Below are 21,179 nucleotides of genomic sequence, written 5' to 3' on the forward strand. Positions count from 1 at the left end.
CGTCCATTTAGCATGTAATAATAGTGAGAAAATTATAAATAATTATATCTCATAATGATGCATTGAAGAAAAACTAATAAGAGTATTTCAATTAAAAAAATTTACCATAATTAATCGAGTGATTAGTACTTATTATTTAGTTTATTACAATTTATTTGGTACTTCCTCAGGCCATGTGGCAAGATAGGATCACTGAAAATTTTCACATTAATAACAGCCCCCCCAAAGAAGAAATGAATAAAGTTCGAGGTAGCATTTCCCATTTCTCAAAGTTAGAGGGCTATTTCGTAAATAATAGTATGGAGAAGTAATATTGCCAAATTTCGTGTTTTTTATTGAAAATATACAAAAAAACCCCATTACAATTTGAATTTGAAATAAATTAGACCTTGTTATTTTTTTAGGGGCAATTAACACCTCGTGGTTTTTATGAGATATAATGGATCTCATCGTTAATTTTTTTTGTAACTTTTGGTTCTCAAACTTTTTCTTTTACCATTAGTACCCTCAGACTTTCAATTTTTTTCAATTTGATCCTAAAATTCGAAAAAAAAAAAGAAAAAAAAGGGGGCTTAGGCCTTCGATAGGCGACACCGACCCCACCATCGAGATCACCAATACCCACAGTCGATTCGGGGGCGGGATGCCAATCTGTGACCCGACCCTGTCTCCATGGTCATTGGCATCCTTTGTGGGTGCAGGTGATCTTGGTGGTGGGGCTGCCCAGCTACTCTCATTTTTTCTTTTTTGAGAATTTTAGGATTAAATTGTAAAAAATGAAAAGTTTGATGCTAATAATTGCAAATAGAAAAGTTTAAAAATCAAAAGTTACAAAAAAAAAATTTAACTACGAGGTCTATTATATTTGACGAAGTCATTAATTATCCTTAACAAAAAAAAAACTACAAAATCAAATTCGTCCAAATAAGAGGTTTTTGTACTTTTCCGTTTCCAATTTGACAGATGGGGTATCTTCGGACCGTCAATGGCGGATATTCCTGAAACTCCCATTGGCTTCACCTTCCCTCTCCTAGTTGTTTTCCCAGTCGAGCGAAGGAGGGGCAGACCGAAATGGGACTGAGAGAAGCTGCTGCGGCAGCTGCCATGGCCGCCGCTTCATCATCTATGGCGGATTTGGGATCCGCCAGCGGGGCACGGGCCTTGTTTCAGTGGGGTGGAACCATCTCTGCTCTGTGAGTATTCTATCTGTCAAAGCTTCATTTTTTCGATTCTGAGCTCTCTGGGTTTCGCTAATTTCTGTTGCCGGTGCTTGATTTCCCCGCATTGGTTGGTTGGGATCGGAGAAATTCGAGCCACGAAGGGCGTGGGATTGATGGGAGAGGGGAAGAGAGTTGATTCTTTTTGTCATGAAAATGGGATTTGATGAAGGTCTGTTTGAAAGTGAAGTGATGATAGGATTTAAATGTGGAGCTGAAATGGGCTTGCTGTAGAATCTGTAATTTTGCTTATTTTGTTCTTTCTTGCACTTCTAGTGAGTTAAAATTTTGACAGTCGTATAATTAGTGCGGCATAGAATCCCGACATCCCGATCGAAAGCCTTGATAGTATCTACTCAATTGGAATTGGCTGTAAGTTGTATCGTTGTGATGGTGGATTCCGTTAAGCTTGTGGTCTTGATTTTCAAATTAACGAATCAGGCGTCATTAAAAGATCCAATATGCGTAGAAATGATTGTAGGGATTAATGTTAAGACTCAGCTTGATGAAGTTACACCCATATTGGGTTGGTTATTTTCGATGATTGGTTGGTGTGATTTTGAGGCCTAGTGACATCTTGTTGCTATATCTACTGCATCAAATGTAATGTAGATTGATACATAATTTTGTGACAAGAGACCAGCTTTTCCAAATTTTAACAAGGTTGGAGATCATTTCAGGGACTTGTCAATGCTCATGAAATACATTTTTTGCTATTTGATTCAACTGCCTATCTTTCTTGCATTGAGCCTTGTGAACCTGTGTAGTAGGCAAAGCTAAACCATACATAGATATATTCTTACTTCTCATGTATAAGTCATAAATCTGATCACCTCAGTTTATTTGGTTTCTTTGTTCCCGTTTGGTGGCAAAAAGAAGAAGAAAAATAATATAGTTTCTTTCTCCTGCAGATTTTTGTTGATCATGAATCGGACAGGGAGGAAATCACCGACACAAACTACTCTTCTTGTACTGTATTTGTTCACAAGCTTCCCAACAGCACTCTTCAAAATTTTAAGGTGGTCTAAACTTCTCAAGTACATCGTACCATTTTAATTATGATTCTTCCACCTTCAGTTTCAGCTAATTAACTAGACCTCCAACATGATCCAGAGGACAATTTGGTTCTTGGGTTGCTTTTCTCGCAGTCGCAGCAAACCTCTTCTTCCCTCGAACTTTTCCAGGTAAAATTCATTTCTTATCTTTCTATTAGGATAATTATACACTGCCTTGAAAGTATGGGGTCGACGACAATTTTGTTTTGAGAGACAATCGCCTACCACAACTAGAAAGGAAATATCAGAAAATCAGCCATAATCTCCATGTCCTACCATTCAAAAAAAAAAGAAAAAAGAAAAAAGAGAAGGATAAATGGGAGAACGGAGCATCTCAGCCATGCTGAAGGACCTTAAAGACATTCTTATCATTGTTAGTAATGTCATAGGTATAGTGAGGCCGTGGCTTGGTTCCCACGACTATGAAGAGAATCGATTTTACAAGACCAAATTTGGTCTCATGTGCTGAGGTCGGTCACTAGGAGGTGCTCTGAAATGAGCTCCCCCATCTTGTAAAGGTTCAATGTGCTATGGCTGAAGTAAGGATAGGTGATTAAGGGAAAGAGAGCTGAAACTCCCGGGTGCAGGATCAAGATGCCTTTTTCTAGCCCTACTGTCTGTTTTCCGAATTTGTTGGATATTTCAAGTTCTGATATTCTGGAGATTTATCCCTGCAGTAGCTCGCTTCATATTATTTGTCATTACACCGGACTGGGTAGCTTATGGACTGCGAGGTAGCATAGTGGGCGGCGTGTTTTGTCTCATCCTTGGCATCATACTTGCCGTAGCTGAGATTCGGGGTCTCGGAGGATTCATCAACTGTAGGTGTAGTTGTCATTGCTCTTTTTATTGGGTTGGTATGGGTTTGCTCTTCTTGTTTACTATATTTTACCTGTCTTGGGAAACATGGTGAAGTGCAATGTGAAGGGAAGTTGATTCCTTCCCTATTTGTAGATTATTACTTGTTATTGTTAATTTGTTATAGGCTTTCTAGATTTTCTTGGGGTCGCATTCAACCAACTGGTCAATTACCAGCTTCCTTAGTTGCAGAACATATTGATTCTTGGAAGCAGTGGAAGCATGTGTCGGTTTTTGGAGAAATTCTTGAATTTTACTGCTGCCTGCTCAAGGTGGCTAGAGAGAGCAACGAACTATGGTAGGAGATGCAGTCGAGACTATGTTTATAAGTAATTTCCATTTCATTCTGTTTCCATCGTTTGAAACCCAGAATCGGCCCATATCTTATTGAATCATCAAGGGAGAGTTCTGTCGATCAAGAGTAAAGAGAAGATACAAGCAACAACTTCTTGAATCAACTTCTGAATAGGTTATCGGGCTGTGACTGGATTGACGACTTCAACCTCCTCTTCTACTTCCATTGTGGAAGTCCAAGATCGTACCAACCTTCCGGAACTCGAGCGTGTCTGAGTCAATACACATAGAGCGAAGACAATTTCGGCCATGGTCGGTCTTGCAGTAGACTTTTCCACTGTGCAGGCTCTTGCCAGGCTGGCTAGGCCGAGTGCGCCATCGGTCGGGTAAGCTCCCTCTAAGGTCGGGTCCATCCATTTTCTCAGCCTCTCTTCCCTGTTCTCTACCTCTTCCAGTATCTCCTTCACGTCATTCCATGCTGTGGCAAGCTCACCGTTCTCTTTCCTTCCTAGAGCCTTCCGACCAGAGAGCAACTCCAATAGGATTGCCCCGAATGAGAATATGTCGACTTTCAGATTCACGGAGTGGGACGTGGGCCTTGCCTTAGAGAAGTTTGAAAGTTTCGCCTTGAATCTCGAGTCCAAGAGTATGTTGCTCGATCTCAAGTCCCCATGGAGGATACTAGGCTGAGTGTGCTCGTGCAAGTACTGCAAGCCCTTTGCAACATCGAGGGCGATTTGGAGCCTTTGGCTCCAAGTAAGGTAGGATATACAGGCCGTCAAAGCGGATGAATTCTTCCGGTACAACCACTTGTCAAGTGATCCATTTTCCGCATATTCATACAACAAGAATCGATCTCCCTCTGGATCTGATGATACTCCCATCAACTTCACGAGATTGGCATGGTTCAACCTCTGAAGAATCTTCAGCTCGTCCATGATCCTGTCCTTGATTTTCTTGACTGCCAAGATCTTCCCGTCGATCATGGCCCTGTACACGGACCCCCCAACCCTGAAAGTTTGGTCGAAGTTGAAGGTCGCTTCCATGATCTCTTGGGTCTCGTACACAATAGGCTTGCTCAGGTAGTCCGACACGCTAGGAAGCAGCTTGTCCTGCACAATTTTGCTATGCTCCGGGATGACTTTTTCATCCCTCCTGAAATCTCTGAATCGGATTGAATCAGTTGTCTCCATTGAACATGAACCTTTACATCCTAAGGACATCATATATGGAATGCTGTGATCCATAGATGTTGTATGCAACTTGTCGGGCTCTAATGTCCTCGTATCTTTTCTCCCACCGGAACGATAAACATATACAAGCAAACCTACCAATGATAAAATGAACGAGCTACCTCCGACAGCACAGACGATAAGAATAATCCGCTTAATCTTATCATTTGGCTCATTTCTTTTGGGTTTAGAGCGGATCGGCTGAGAGAGTGCTGACAGTTTTGACACGGGAACTAAGATTGGATTCCCGACGAGACTGTCAAAGGTCTGCTGGTTATTTTCTTCCATTATATCGCTCAGTTCAGCCCCAAACTTGGATGCCACAGTCCAGACCTCATCACCGCTCTCCCAAACATAAGTAATGAGGTACTTGATCCCTTGCTCAACATGGTAATTTGTCGGGCACTTGCAGTACAGAGGAACTGTAACTCTGGTTTCAATCTGGAGGAGGTTCGGGTTCAGCTGCGGGTTCATTTCTCCATGACATGCCAGTTCGTGAGGTTCTCGAAAGTACTGGCCGAAACAAGATAGTAGCTGTCACCACTCTTGATCTCGTAAGATACATTGGCAAAGTAACTGTCGCCGGAACAACCGCAGGTGATGGGAACAAGTACCAGCTGGTCCGGAAGTAGCTTCTCGTTCTCGGAGGCTAAGTTGTTCGCCTGCACAATTGAGAGACGACTAACACCAAAGAGATCAGAGATGTTGCCAAGGTCCAAGTACTCAGGCGCCTTGGCGAGGTAAGCGATGTAAGTCTCGCATCGGGAAAGTGATGAATTTGCAGGGCATGAGAAGTCGGGTCCTGCAGCAAGAAGTACTCGGGCTTCAACAAGTATGAGTACGAGCAAGAAGAAAGTTGGAGAGATCTCCATTGCTACGAATTCGAATGGTTAAAGGCCTTGGTGTCGTAGAAGAGTTCAATATGGTACTAATAATAAAAGTAGGAAGTCTGGTGACAAAGATTTGGTAGAAAAGCCAAAGGCTACTGTCGAATTTGGAGCTTTTCCATTGGAATAGTTTAGAGCAGGAACAGCAGTTGGGCCGGCAAAATTTACGTTTTATATATGTGTGTGTATACAAATATATATTTTTCTATGTATGCTTCGTCAATGAAACATTATGGGTCATTTTCCAATTTAGAGACTTAAAAATGAAAACAGAAAGATTTTAAACACTAGAATCAGGGACTAAAAATCGAAGGCATTAAAAAATGCACACACCCGTTTGTCCTTTAGAAAGGAGGAGTTTGCTCTTTCGCTGCATCACATCGAACTACTAATTACGATACAGAAAGATAATATCCAAAAGCAGAGCTTAACCTTGAATGAGTTTAATTATAGCATCCCCAAGTAAAGTGGAATCGGTCGTTTATACCATGACAAATCGAAGTGGATCAGTAGGCAGAGGGAGAGGTATTTAAGCTGAGATAGTTTCTGAGTAATGCAAGTACAATTAAATGATGACTTCACTAGACTCCTTTTAGATTTACTCCATGGCTACAAAGCGAAAAACATCATTTTGCTTTCCAAGCCGATGATTTGCTAAGCGCAAGAGCTGGATCGTAGCTAACAATAAATAAACATCTAGCAGTGATTGCATTTATGACATAAACATGTATTGAAATATGGTAGGCTCACCGAAGAGATTGTCCACTGCAGAGAACCGCTGAATTTGATCCTCGAAATGGTGGCACCTATCAGGGATGAGGTGAAAGTTTGATTTCCATAGGTGCCCAGCCCCTCGTCTCTTTCCGATATGGGATAGTGGGCCCCATAACAGGACATGAGAGCAAGCCAAGGTATGGCTGGGTAGTGAGAGGGGCAAAATGGGATAGTTGGGCTCCCAACAGGACATGAGAGCAAGCCAAGGTATGGCGGATAGTGAGAGGAGCGAAAACCCAAGGGAGATGGAGGAGAGGTTTATCAGTGTAGAATGGGAGTTTAAAATTTTATAGATCCTAACTACACTGATAAACTTTATGTGACTAGGCCCTCTGGCAAAACTTTGCATCTAACGCAAGATTTCTGCAACGAGGGAATCCAATCCATCAAAACACAGCTCCTCCATATAAAGATAAGTGACACATAGTTCAATCTTCAGAGATGTTTGAGGACAGAAGTATTTCAATCTTCAGAGATGATCGAGGATAGAAGTATTCCGCTTCAATTATCTCCATCAAGCACACTTCCTGGTCTCACGTCTTGGATCCATCACATGACATGAAACTACTTGCATAAATATCATAGACTCGATCAAGATCAGCAGAGCTCACAGTCCAAACATGCCCGCGTAAAGCGAGAGGAAGCGAACCACTTACACGATCGCAGCTTTCCTCCACGGCTGCAGCCTCTTTCCTCTTCCCTTCCTTCCAAAGACTCTTCACGAGCAGGTCCTTTGTGGGGGCATCAGGCATAAGACCTGAATACCTCATATCTTCAAAAATCCTCCACGCAAGGGCTGCCCTGTTGCACTTGCAATAGCCACATATCAGAACTTTGAACATGTAGCCATTAGGCTCCAACCCACTCTGTTTGACCATCGTGAACAACTTCTGCACTATCTTGATGTCGCCCTCGAGAGCAAAATGGTCCATCAAGCCCGAAAATGTTTGGGCATCTGGGCAATCCCATTCAGTATCATCTCATCGAGCAAACTGAGGGCGTCAGACTCCCTTGAGCACTTGGTCAGCGTCCTTAACAGGGTTGAGTACAGTACCATCAGGTTGAAATTAGATATGGTCCCACAGAGAGCCTTACCATGACGGAAAACCTTCAGTGCAGCATCAGGATTTTTAGACAAGCCATAGAACTCGATGATCAACTTGATGGTGCTATAGGGAAGCTTTATACCCTCCCTCGCAATTTTCAGCATGAGTTGGTCGACTAATTGAACCCGCCCATGCCGTGCTAACAGAGTCATCATCCTCTGGACTGTGTAGACATCGTGGGTGAATCCCGGCTGACAAGCAACCCAACAGAAGAAATTCCAGGCTGATTCGGGTGATTTGAAGTTCCTGAGGATCTTACAGACCAACCGAGTCGTCCACACGAATTTAGCATTCTCCAATGCCAAGACCTCGTCTGGGTTCCAGCTATTTAAGGCGCCTGCCAAAGCTCCAGGATCGAACCAAGGTTTTAATCTGAGCTCCTTAGCCACTATGCCATTAGAAAGCTCATTAACATCCTCAACCTTATTCTCGCCATCATTCTCATCCTCATCAGAATCACCATCGTCAGTATTACTTGCATAATATTCTACACTCCTTATTCTCCCGTCCGGTAACATCTCACAAAGAAGATCATCAGTCTCACGAATATGTCCTGAATCCCTCATGGTCTGCAAAGAGGAGAAGAGAGCTCGCCCAGGTAGTATGCCCTCAGCCCGCATCTCATTGAGCAAAGTCCCCGCCTCGTTGAACCTCTCGACCCTGATAAACTCTTCGACAAGAATCGAGTACTGCTTCAATGTCCGTTTGATTCTCATCCGCGGCAGGATCTGGAAAACCTCAAATGCAGAGTCCAGTCTCCCTGACTTCACGAGGTGTTCGATCATAATTGTAAAAGTTCTACAGTTAGGAATAGCCCCTTCATTGGTCATCCTATAGAAAACATCCACGGCCTCAGAGTCCAAACCTTTATGGGCATAAAGTCGCATCATGATGTTGTAAGATTCCGCGCAAACACGTTTATCAGACTCCTTTCTATACTTATCCCACGCATCAAGTACCGAGTCAAGGTCCTCCATCTCTGCATACCATTTCATAAGGTTCATATAGCTAACACATACATTCTTAAAGCTCCTCGAATTAATGGAGTCGACCAGGGCATCGAGTTCCACCCTTCGACCGAACTTTGCCAACATAGAGGCTAGAGCATGGACTGTAGACTGAGTGTGGGTGAAGTTTGAGTTCGATTTGAGGGTCTCTATGATCGAAAGAGAGCAATCGGCTGAAGGAGAGGAGCGGATAGCTTGCGCGACGATGAAGGAATCCAAAAGGCGGTCATTTAAGGAGGCGGACAGGGAACTGGCGGAGTTGGATCTGAGAGCAAGACGAATGGCGTCTATTACTTTCGCACGATAGAGGTAGTGGGACACTTTGCTGGGGAACGGGTCACGGGCCGATGTGCGGATTGATCGACTCAAGGGATTCCACGACCGGACTGTAGCGGGAAAGAAGCGCCTCAGCAACATTGAAACTCCATCCGTATCAGACAATCAAACAACAGGTGGCAGAGTCAAATGTTTTGGTCAGCTGGGACAAACATCGAACATCTTGAATGCAAATGGCTGCGGGACAAGCTTCCAGTTTGCATTACTGAGCATGAATGAAAAGAATTCTAACCTGAGTATAGGTGAGGAGTCGATGCAGTGAGGTGGAGAAGACGAAGACAGTGATAAGAGGAGGCCGGCGAGAAGGGAAACAAGCGCTGGCTTGCTGGCCGGCTGGAGGATGTTGAGGGCTGTGAGGCGTGAGTACCCGGCAAGGTGGAGAGTAGAGACGATGACGAATGAGCAGGAACGACGAAAGTCTCTGAGAAGCAATAGGAACAGAAGAAGGGTTCGCTGGCAAGGCTGACGATGTTGAGGGGGTCGTGAGGGCGTGAGGACGCCGGCTTGGTGGAATAGTTGAGACGCCGAGGGCGAGGAGTACGACCGAGGAAGAGACTATAAAGGAACGCTGTCAAGTTGGAGCTCGCGAGCCGTCTTGGCGCAATTAATCAACCATTTCGAAATAGGTTTTCCTTTTTTTCTTTATTTTCTTTTATTTTTTTAAAAAAAGTCCGTTTCTTGCTCTTTTCAGTTTTACTTTCCCAGCTTCCCTCCGGTCATTTAAGCCACGGTGACACATTTGATATTTCTTTTTCGGTATAAACTATGACATTTGAAATCTCGATGAGTCATAATTAATCTAGTTTGAGTTGAGTGCATATTTGACACTTTCATATCGTTTTTGTTTTTTTTGGGTAAACATAAGTCTTTCATTTAATCTAAGATTAACAAGAGTAGATTACAACCACACGAGGGGAAGCAACTCCGATAACATCTCGAGATAAAGACTGAGATATAGCAGTAGGAGGAGAATCAAAGATAACAAGAGAGTGCGGTTGTTCGCTGCCAGTATGGGCTAGGACAAAATAGCTTCACAGAAGGAAATGGAATGTTGCGGGATAACTCAATCAAACATCAGTGTCCTACAAGCGGAAATTAACCAATCCAGATAAACATTAGAAGCATCACCCCAAATCCAATCCAATCAAATGTTGTCTGGGCATCTATCTGAACTATCAAGCTAGTAATATTCAGATCGACTGCAAGGAGCAGCCCTTGCCTAAGTTCGCACACTACGTTAGCGGTGATTTCTAAATTCATCGGCCAACATGGTAGAGATGATTCCTAAATTCATAGTAACTCCCAACCCCCCAAACCGCCAACACCCCCTCTCCCTTCGTTACCCCAACGACTTCTGGTGAATCCCACACCCCCTGTAATGCCCGGGTTTCCCTTAGAGGACCCATCACTGCTTACTTTATTTGATCCTTTATTCCATCCAACCATTTGGTATTGCAAATATGCCAGCTAATTTGATGTATGTACTTGCTTAGAGCATGAAAACTTCGCTAATAAAACTAGACACGTATAATAGATACTATTATACAAGCTAGAAACATGTTCCTAACAATATTGCCATGGAAAACAAAGAGATTCGAAGCCCTAGTATATAAAAGCACTTATAACGGACAAACAGCCCAACCCTTTATAAACTCAAAAAAGGAGATTTTTCATTAGTATGAATGGGAAGGAATAATGTGAGTTGTTATGCTAATTCCTCATCCTCAAATTTATCCAGTTGTCATTTCAATCTTCGAATAATGTCTATTTCTCTGAAAGTCAAACACCAATTTGAAAAGGGCACAGCCACCCTTCAAGTTGGCTACAAAGACCTTGAAATCCCGAACATCTCTTTTAAGTACTTTATTTATAACAGGCAAGAATCACTTTAAAGGGGACATCTCACTCAACTTGGTAGAAATATTATCCCTTTTGCAAGTTGTCATGGCAAAGAAGATTTGGGGTACCTCTTAAGATGGACTTTAAAGATGACTCCACATAGAACAGGGCGGTAAAACTAGTGGAATCGTCATTGACGTTAGGCCAGCTAGTATGAGGCGACCAAGGAAGGACGCAACAGGACACCACTTTCCGGATTAAAGGCACGCCAAATGGGCAGCGCATCTTCCGGATCCCCAAAGTAGACAATACCTTTCAAAGTTCCACGCATGGGATGACTCCTTTACTTTCCTGCACAAAGCCCTCGTACTAGAGGCACTCTTTACTTTCCTGCACAAAGTCCTCGTACTAAGGTCAAAAGTCCTCGTGCTGTAGGCACCATTTACTTTCTTACATAAAGCCCTCGTACTAGAGGCACAAAGCTCTCGCGTTGGAGGCATCCCAGCACGAAAAAACCTTGCTCACTGAGGTTCCTTTACTTTTTCAACAATATGCCCTTGAGTGGCAAAAAGACTCTTGCATAACAAGATGACAGTTGGGAATTATAATCCCACATGGAAAAGATAAACGAATATCTATTGGTTTATATGAGAGTTGGGTACCATTACTTATCAGCTTGAGCTTATAAATGGAAATGGGTCTGAACCCGTACAAGCCCAATGAAAATTTAATATGGTATCAGAGCTCAGACTTACAAGTGATCAGGATCGTAAGGATGGTGGCGAGAGCTGATAGGGCATAGCACAGAGGATGATGCTCGGGCTTTAGCACCAGCTTTGATCACCTCTTTTAGAGTCCAACTTTGCAAGCTTCCATGCACTGATTCGAACCTGTTGCTGGGACAGCCTTTTCCCTTTGTCAGAGAGTTGAGCAGTGTCAGGATCTACTGTTGAGGGCAGGCGTCCTGGCACTAAATTTGGGATAATCTCATCCTGATGGTCCATAAGGATTCTGGGAGGAGTGCACCAAGCACCTTTATATTGCAAACTCTTCCCAAGGGAGCTCCTTCCACTAGTGGCTGTGACAGCAGAGCCAGTTGGTGAAGAAGGCACGCTCAGCTGCTCATCGCCACCACCTATGGATTGTCCTGGTGGCTCACTTTGGGTTCTCATTGCGACGACATATTCATAAGTCGTAATACCCTTTCTAATGAGAATCATATGGAAGAAGAATAACTCTCCCAGAGGCACAGTCGCTAGACAAGAAACCACTATGCAGATTGCCACCACAATGATAAAAGGAACTCAGGTGAACCCGACTCCAAGCCTATCCATTATTCGATTCTCCGTACCTCTCTTATCAACAAAGCACCAGACAAGGAAAGCTACTCCGATGCCAAATTCAACTATAGCTTGAACTTTTAAGTGGAAATAAGTCCGAGCCCGTATAAATCCGATGAAAATTTAATATGGTATCAGAGTTCGGTTATATGTATGAGTGTTCACACGCGTGTACGCACCCACATCCCAGGCCCAATATGTTGAGTGCAGCAAAAGTGCGCCTCGTGTTAGTCCCCCCTCGCTCGAGCATAGAAGAAGAGCCCAGCTCGAGGTCAATTATAGAAGGCGGGTGTTTAAGGGCAGGTGACAACGTGTAGACAGAAATAGACCACGCGTTACACGTAAGGGCGAGTGTTGGGAATTATAACCCCATATGAAAAAGATAAACGAATATCCATTGGTTTATATGAGAGTTGGGTACTGTCACTTATTAGCTTGAGCTTTTAAATGGAAATGGATCTGAGTTCGTATAAGCCCAATGAAAATTTAATGCGGGTCACTTTTATCTTTCCAGCACAAAGCCCTCGTATTGGAGGCACTTTACTTTCATGCACAAAGTCCTCGTACTAGAGGCACAAAGTCCTCGCACTGAAGGCATCCCTAACATAGAAACCTCACACATGGGGGTTTCATTATTTTTCAGCATCATGCCCCTCTCACGGGAGTACATGCTTTACGAACATAAAATTATCGTGTTACAATTCTCCTTTTCTCTTTCTTTTCCAGCATGAAGCCCAAAGAACAAAAGAAAAGGAGGATGTGAAAGGAGAAACAAAACCAAAGGCAAAGGACGTGCTAAGAAAAATCTCGATGAGCAGACTAAGTCGGGCCTCCATGTGGGCATTTTTTGTCTTTGACATGCAACCTTATGCGTGCCGGTTTGAAGAGTGGCAGCTGTATGTACCCCTTTCCGGCCCAAGCTCGGTCACCACCAAGAACAAGCCCCAGAAGCATTATCTGTCAAAGAGCGAACCTAAAACGGGAAGAAAACATGGGAAGATAATGTTAGAAGACGGCTAGCAAGATGCATCATACAAATCCTCAAGCATTCGGTGCCTTTTTCAATACGATGGTTGACAACATTTTTTCCTGAGTCCACACATAGGAAAAACAGTTTCACAAAATAGCATGTACTTCTCGGATATTTTATTTTGAAACCCAACCATTCGCATTTCCTTAAAATTTTGGCACCATAATTATTCTTGACTGATAAAAATGCAAGTACCTTTGATTTCCATATTTTATCTAATAGGGAAAAGTTCGAAACCGAGAAGTCAATATTCTCGCATAGTGAAAAACGTTTATCACGGGGCATTTTCTGGAAAACGAATTTTTCCTTATTTTTGTGCCACTTTTCAAGGAAGAGTGGCGTGGAAGAAAATTAATTTCTTATGTTCAAAAAATATTTTTCGGGATTTATAAAATATTTTCAGATCAAATTATCTTAGCAAATACACTGAAAAGAGTCGAAAATAGTTTCCAATTTATTTTAGGGGCAAAAGCGTATTTTTAGACAAGAAACTTAAGTTAGATTAAGAAAACTTGCAAATTCTATGACCGAAGGAAAATGACCTATCGGGAGACTAGGCGCGATTTCTACTCGCACCTCTCATCATGGACGTGGTTGGTAACTGTACCCATGACGTCATCACTTACGCAAGCCGGTCCATAGACCAACTGGCATCGAGTCACGCTCCCAAGCAGTGAAAAGTTATTTTCAACTCTCGAAACTTTTAAAACGCTTGCAAAATTACCCCACCTATCTTCCTCTATAAATAGACGATGAATTTTCAACATGGACTTTTTGGCTCCCTTCATGTGTTGAGAAAGAGCTCAAATTCATCTACATCTCCTCCCACACGCCAATCACTCGGTTTCCTAAATAATTGTCTTGTGGGTTCCCAATCAAAGAGAAGTCAAGAACTCAAGAAGGTGGCCCATTCCCGATCCTTGGAGGCTCCCATTCAAGCCCGATTGCCCCTTCTTAGGCGCCATACTCATCAATTCCTTGGAGGATTCCCCAAATTCCCACATTTCCGATTTAAGGTTTAGGCATAATTTCTTGAAACTAGGACGGGATATGTGTAACACGGTTTAATCAGATTTCATGTTAAACACCTAAAATAAAATCATGTGGCTAATAATGGGGTCTAGGATGTTAGATTATGGGTAGCTAGGCCTCAATGAGGTGTTTGTGCATGTTATATATGCGTGTGTTATATTCGATTCTTTTTTACGTAGAAAAGCTGAGAGATGGGAGAAAGAGTAGGTTATCTTGCATAATTGCTAGAACCAACTCTTAGAACCTATAAAAGTTCATACCTCTCGTGCTCGAGTGTTTCGGTGCCTAGAAACTCATTTTTCTCGAACTTTTTCTGGATTTCTGTTTTGCCCCAAGCCGGTTTTCGAATCCCTATCCGATTTCCAACTCAGCCCCAAATCATTTTCACGGTTCCCCACAAGGTTTCGGAATTACACACTCAGTTTCGAACTTTTCTGGGCTTTACAAATCAGTCCAGCCCCCTTTTACGAACTTTTCAGATAGTTACAAATCAGTCCAGAGACCTTTACGAACTTCAAAGTCCCCAAAATCGGTCCAAACATTTTCCTAAGGTTTAAAATGTGTCTTTCCATCCCAAAAATCCAATTCCCACTCGAGTTCAACTCATCCTGTGTCATTTCCAAACTTTATAGAATGGGCCCTGAAGTTTACAGAACTGCAGAACGATTGCAGAATGATTGGGACGTCCTCTGGACACTCCCTGGGTCCTGATCTGCATGTTTGGGACCTCTTGGATAAGTCTCGGGGACTTTGCGGGTGTTTTTACGAACTTTTCCAGTTTTACAGATTGACCCCCAAATTTCTTCGAGCTGTAAATCGGACCGAAAGTCTCTAGAGGCACTCCCAGAATGATCCTAGGGCCATAAACGTTGAGGTTGGGCTTTTCGAGTGATTCTTAGGCATTTTGGAAGTGGTGTTACCCACTTTTCCAATTTTTACAAATTGACCCCCGAACTTTACAGAGCTGTTAGTTGTGAAACAGCCCCGGGACATGTTCCCTTTTGCAAAACTTATGTTAACGATTCTTACTAAAGAAGATGCATAAAAGGAAATTTCGGAGTGTTTGCCCATTCTCAAAATAAAATTTGTTCATTACAGGTTAATTTCCTCGAAGAATCTACTATAATCTCTAATTTGCATGGCTCGTTGAATCTCATCCCATTTAAGTTAATTAATGAAGATTATGATCAATCATAAAATTTCCCTTTTGAAGATTCATGAGAATAATAATTTTTTTAAAAAAAATTTCGACCTTGTAAAAGGTGAGCTATATAAGTGATTATTTAATATAAGTTTATACAACAGACATAGAAAAAAATATGTTGGTAAGAAATTTTTTATGCAATAAGTTACTTCAACATTGTATTAGTAATTCAAATTCTTCATGGCTCTCTTAGCGTATAATGTTTTAAGACTGTACTGTAGGGGGAATTATTTTATTCTTTGTATATCATGACCGATGAAGAAAACAATAATAGCAACTGTTGTCTTATACTTGGATGTACTAGCTCATTTGGGTTATCATAATTGTATGGACCCGAATGTGGACTCTCGTCAAAGCCCGTATCGCGCGGTTTTGGATCGCGCGATTTGGGAGTGTCCACCTTCCCGTGGGGACTCGTGACGGACACGCGTGAGAAGGAGTTGCCACTTATCATTTTACGACCCGAAGGTCGAGGGCCGATAAGTTACCCGAGTCTAGGGGTATGGAACACCTCGTTGTTGTTAAGGCATTGATCTGTGCGGAACAAGAAAGTTCGAGTTCGGGGGTTCATGTTATGTGCGGGCCTATAATCCGCACGCCCTTTCGGTATTCTGGTTTGCTAGGCTTGCATGTTTTATTATTTACCGCATGAATTAAGTTGCGCTCGGCTCGCACGTTTTGACACCGAAAATTCGGTGAATTAAACGATGTCGGTGGAGAAGCCAAGAAAGAAGTAAACCCATGTATCGGGGAATTGGTTCACAATCTTGCGTTACAGTTCATCAAACCATGGAGGTTGAATCCCTGTGTGAACCGAAATCGCGAGATCTTGGATTTACTTGTGTTTGGTCAAGCATTAGACTGATTCAATTAATTCGACTCTCGGACCGTTCGCTCACCGACTGGAATTCTTACAGAATGAATGTATAAAATAAAATCCTTACAATGCCCTCGAAAACAATAAATACAAATTACAAATATGGTCGAATTCCAATCGATTCACGTTCGGTTATTATTCCGTTCTAACTCACCGTGAGTTTAGGGAAAAGACCTAAGAACTGAAATTCAATGCACGCTCTCACTGAATAGGGTGTTGGACCCTATGAGTGATGATTATGGCGTTGGGCCCTGTTGTACGATGATTAGGGCGTTGAACCCTAATATTATTCGGCCTAGGGATCAGGCTCAACCCGTATGGCAAACAGGTGCAGAAAGGTAACACGCAACATGTTAATAACAGACAAAGTGTTTGTTACTGTCAAATGTACGTGTCTTAGCAAATTGTTAATCCGGAATATTTTGGTATGCAAATCCTACCATAGACAAACAAACGCGTGCTAATGTTTTAGCATTCGGTTTTGGTTTGAGAACCTGACATATCGGATGTCCGTAGTCAAGTTTCCTGTGTGTGAATTGCTTTTACAGTAATTCGGTGTGGTGACACTAAAGTTACACTGAATTCATCCAAAATTGTGTTTTGACTCTAGATTTGGAACCTAGAGTATCACCTAACCATTTTCTAGGATTTGGTTAGATCAAGTGAAATGATTAGTTAAGTAATTATATTTTGATATAGAATACCCGACTAACACCCTGAACTATGCTAGGATGACAGAAACTCATCAGTGGGAATAAGAAAGGCTATGCAGATGAACTTGCGCCTAAACAGGTAGTCCGTTTCTATTCCGATTCCATCGTGTTTCAATCAAACTAATCCCTGGGGTGTCGCCAAATCACAAAATGATGTTCTTGCCCTTGACTTGAAAATGTATTTTCAGAAAAGGGAAACAACGTAATACGGGCCACCTCGGCCTGTAACCGGTATTGACCAATTCCTTGGATCTTTTAAGGTTACGCGAGAACCCCATAAAAGCTAAAGATTTGGTCGATCTATCCGAAAGTGGTCTAAAAGAAACTTCTGTATTCCAACCTGAATTACCTGAAGTCAGGTGAAACTCAAGTCAAAACACACAAGTTTTTCCTAGATGTCCATGTTACTTCGTATTGCATATCTCGGGTTTGGAAGTATGCGTATTTTGAAAAGGGCATTAACACCGTTTTGTAATTTGTCGATGCGAGTTACAGATTAATGTCCAATTCGTGCAAAGTTGTTTAAAGTTGAATGAATTAACCGTGTGAGCGTCCCGATTAACCCGTTCGTGACATTAATGCTTAAGGTTATTACCGAATGCATTAATTATGAAAACAACTCCTGACTCGGTGACTAAGACGGGTCAAGAAAGATCGAGGATGATTCGGCCAATGAAGGCCGAAACACCCTTTGGTCTTAATATGCCCGAAAGGGTCTCCGAATTGCGAGTCCATGCATATTTTGTTTTGGAAAGATATTTCATGTGAGATTTTCGATGTAAATGAACTTGCAAATTACACGAAATCCGAGAACGGATTTAAAACGGGAAGAGGAAACCTCATGGAACCCGAATAACTCCATGAGACTTTCGGCCAATTCTCCTTAGAGAAAGCCGAGAGATCTCATTGCCACGAGTTTTCCCCGTCTTGTTTTGAATCGTTTCTCGCATGCTCAAACATCAAACATGTTAAATAACACAATTAAATGAAAGTCAGTATTGCTATGATTTAAATAACACATTCAAATATGTAAACATGCACAAACATATTATTTAAGGAATCGATAAAATAATACCGGCTTCATGCACGTAGGAAAACACGAGGAAACTCGGGAATCGAATTTGGATCGAGCCAAGAAGACCGTTCCTTGCCCGAAAGGAGCAAGAGAGCATTCGGCCACCTCTCATGGTGGGTAACCCGTGAGCTCTTTGCCTTTCCCGGGCCAGGATGTTCTTCCCAACTACGATCCAAGTGTTTTCCGACATATTAACATGTTAATCAAGGATAAACATGCATAATATAATAAGGAAATTGCATAATATTAAAGTTTGGAAGTGAAACTTGCATAAAAACGCCTTATGACTCCGTAAACACAACCAAAATGTAAAAGTCCTAGCTCCTCTAAGTCGGGAATGGTCATACCTAATCCTAAGATACGGGATGGGACTGCAAAAAGTCAGGTTGGACCTTTGTTAGGTCGTGTTTGGGCTGTTTTGGCCTTGCACATACCCAATAGCCTTAACAGACCCGGCAGGAAATTGAACAGACCCGACTGGCACAAGTCGGGTCGGATGTCGCCATGGAGGCTCCCAATGGAATTTTGAGGCAAGGTCAGCGGCTCCTGACTCCTAACTGACCCCTGGAGGTGACTGTGGTGGTCATTTGGTCCTAGAGTTATCGGGTCGACCCGTACAGCCCTGCAAAGATCACGGAAAACAGAGCACGTTTGGAATTTCGACCCGTCTGGCACTGGTCGGGTCGAACATTGCCACAGTGTCTCTCGATGGAATTTTGAGGCAAGGTCAACGGCTTTTAACTCTTAACTGACCCCGGAGGTGACTGTTGTGGTCGTTTTTCGAAAAGAGTCTCAGATCGACCTGATCTACAAGAAAACCGCACAAACAGTCAGAAATTTCGATCCCACTGGGCAGTCGGGCTGTTTCTTTTTCCTGGGATTAAACTGACGGATTTTTCTTGGATTTCTTGACTCTTTGACACCTTAGGGTTGTGTGGGGAGGTGTTTGATGGGTTTTGGTAGCTCAAACCAACTTGGAAGGGCTTGGAATCCGGGTTGACATTTTTGACCCGAGAAGGACCAAATCTGTCGAGATAATGTGGTTGCTTGTTCCGATGGGTTGGAGGCTCCAAAACTAAAATCTAAGCCCAGAAATGGATAGAGGAGGTCGAAAACATGTGAGATATGAAGTTTGGTAAAGTTTGGATTTAAGCCGGGATGGATTCTGACTTAAGACTTTGCTCGGTTTTTGCTTGGTTTGCTTCAGCTGAAGCTTCTTGCTTGTTGCAGTTCCTTCAAGTCTTGGAGAGCATTTGAAGAGTGAGAAAGCTAGTGAGATGATGTGTGATGAGTTGTCATTAAGTTAATGACTTAGAAAGTATATATAGGCTATGCTTAATGATAATTAAGTGAAGAAAAGCTTGATTAAGGGCATGCTTATGGGATCCGAATTTTGCTAAGTAAGATAAGGATGAATGTCATCCATGCATTCTTCATGAACATGAGCCAAGAATCATTGATGAAGCTTGAGTGTTGTCTTCAAACTCTTATTGATATTTTGGGCTAAGAGTGAGCAAGTTGGCTTCTTGCATTGAAGAAGAAGAAGTCGAAATTTCTAGGGCAAGGGGCGACTCATCTTGGGCAGCCCGTGGGTCCCACGGCATTGACGGAAGTTCGGGACAAAGTTCAAGTTTCGATTGATCGCGTGTTCGAGGCTCGTTGCTAAAATGAACGTCGAATTGTCAATGTACGCACGAAAACGGTTCAAATGAGCACGAAATCACCTATTTTGCCCAAAAGAATGTTCGTGTGATTTTTTGGCTCGAAAGCCGATTTTGCTCGTTTCAAGCAATTAGAGCAAAGTTAGCCGTTTCTAAATGCGCATCTCGTATCTGCATTCTGCATCGATCGTTTTAACATGCATTGTCAATCAGACTGAATTATTGACCAATAAGCCGGTATTGTCAATGTGAAGCTGAAGACGTCCTAAGAGTCCAAAGCCGAATTTCTCAGAAAGCTTTCTGAGTTGCTTGGGCGAGCTGGAGATCACTGTAATCTCTGTTCGTTGAGAACTGGGCTCGAAGAACTGAAAAATTGCATTTGAAACCCTAAAACAGTGTTATGAGGGTTTAGATGGATTGTGAGATTCTGTCTGAGGATTTCACATTGAGCGTTGAGATGAGTAGCATTGGGTTTGCCAACTATCCGGCGTCAAGTTTCCACGAAAAGGACCTCCGTTTATGAATTTCCGTTGAAAATAGACTTTCTTGCTCTTTGGAGGTCGCTTGGGAAACTGAAAGAGATATTGCTGTCTGATTTGCCCAATTGCATATGTCTGCTGCAGTTTTCTGGGTAATGCATGGCTAACTTGGTTTGCCGATGTTCTATCAGACCAGTATTCAGATAAGGTTTTCCGTTGAAAGGTATGCTTGTTCTGTCGTTCGGGAGTCATTAGAGGAGTCTGTATGACTTTTGAAAGACAGTTTGAAGCAATGATCATGCTTTGCATAATTGTTGGACATGACTGTATCTGACATCGAGCATTAACTTTTCTTGGATGAACCGACATTTTTGAACTTCCACTAAAAAGTTGTCTGTATTCTGAAATTGCTCTGTATGGAGCAGTTGATCTGCAAAATGTGTTCGGAGACACTTTTCATATGTTTGATGTTGTGAGGAATTTTTGAAGCTCAATATTGACTATCTTCTGATGGTCGAGCGGACCAGTGGAAAATAGCACTATCGGTGATGTATTCTGAAAATGCCGGTTTGGATGTTGTCTAAGCTATTTGTTTGTTCTGTATGTTGCTGGATGATTCTGTATGTTCTTCTGTCATATGCTTGAATCATCTGCCTATCTCTGTTGAATTGAGAATGAATAGCAATTTGTTGCTCTGTCGAGCCCTCTTCTGTATCGATACTCAAGTCGTAATATGAATTGTTATTGATAGGCGTTGCTTGAACTGGTGAGCCAAAATGGGGTGCAGACAATAATAGATCGACTAAATGTTATCATTACATGGCATGAGAGATTCTACTATGGTTTGTTACAAAAAAAAAACAACCATCGTGATTATTTTTTCTTCAACCGTTGGATTAGATTAGGTAACATCCAGGTCATATATGTGTTCAAGTTGATTCACACCTTAATCTTTGACTTTTAATATTTCCGATCACGTATCTTCTTGACGATGCGCCCGTGAACCAATCGAAACTAATTTGCTATTCAACCGAACTAAAATCTACTAGTTCAATCAAATAAATAATAATTTCATTTTTTAAAAGAAGAAAACAAATAATTAATGAAACACACAATTTTGACAATATCTAGGAATGAAAAAAAGAGGAGATCTTCGACCCAAT

At 42.2% G+C, this 21,179-nt stretch overlaps 2 protein-coding genes and 1 pseudogene across 2 annotated transcripts; 1 reads left to right on the plus strand and 2 right to left on the minus strand.

The window, feature by feature from the left end:
* The first annotated feature begins 949 nt into the window (after nt 1-949).
* LOC116210747 (cold-regulated 413 plasma membrane protein 4-like) lies at nt 950-3,477 on the plus strand. Its single transcript, XM_031544778.1, has 4 exons — nt 950-1,193; nt 2,129-2,236; nt 2,331-2,401; nt 2,950-3,477. The coding sequence occupies exons 1-4, from the start codon at nt 1,072-1,074 to the stop codon at nt 3,183-3,185; spliced, it is 537 nt and encodes a 178-aa protein (XP_031400638.1). The 5' UTR covers nt 950-1,071; the 3' UTR covers nt 3,186-3,477.
* On the minus strand, nt 3,476-6,697 carry LOC116210748 (annotated as a pseudogene).
* Nucleotides 5,982-9,136, minus strand: LOC116210746 (pentatricopeptide repeat-containing protein At5g66631). Its single transcript, XM_031544777.1, is given in 2 exon segments — nt 5,982-7,278; nt 7,281-9,136. Coding segments are annotated over 2 exon segments (1,995 nt in total). The 5' UTR covers nt 8,848-9,136; the 3' UTR covers nt 5,982-6,850.
* Between the last annotated feature and the right edge of the window lie 12,043 nt (nt 9,137-21,179).

This window comes from Punica granatum, chromosome 6 (assembly GCF_007655135.1).
Source record: "Punica granatum isolate Tunisia-2019 chromosome 6, ASM765513v2, whole genome shotgun sequence".
NCBI lineage: Eukaryota > Viridiplantae > Streptophyta > Magnoliopsida > Myrtales > Lythraceae > Punica > Punica granatum.

What these genes read in the sequence shown, in the direction of transcription:
- LOC116210747 (XM_031544778.1), top strand. Translation starts at nt 1,072, where the DNA reads ATGGGACTGAGAGAAGCTGCTGCGGCAGCTGCCATGGCCGCCGCTTCA. An exon ending in GGTGGAACCATCTCTGCTCT is followed by an intron (nt 1,194 to 2,128) that starts GTGAGTATTCTA and finishes TTTCTCCTGCAG; the next exon opens with ATTTTTGTTGATCATGAATC. An exon ending in GCACTCTTCAAAATTTTAAG is followed by an intron (nt 2,237 to 2,330) that starts GTGGTCTAAACT and finishes AACATGATCCAG; the next exon opens with AGGACAATTTGGTTCTTGGG.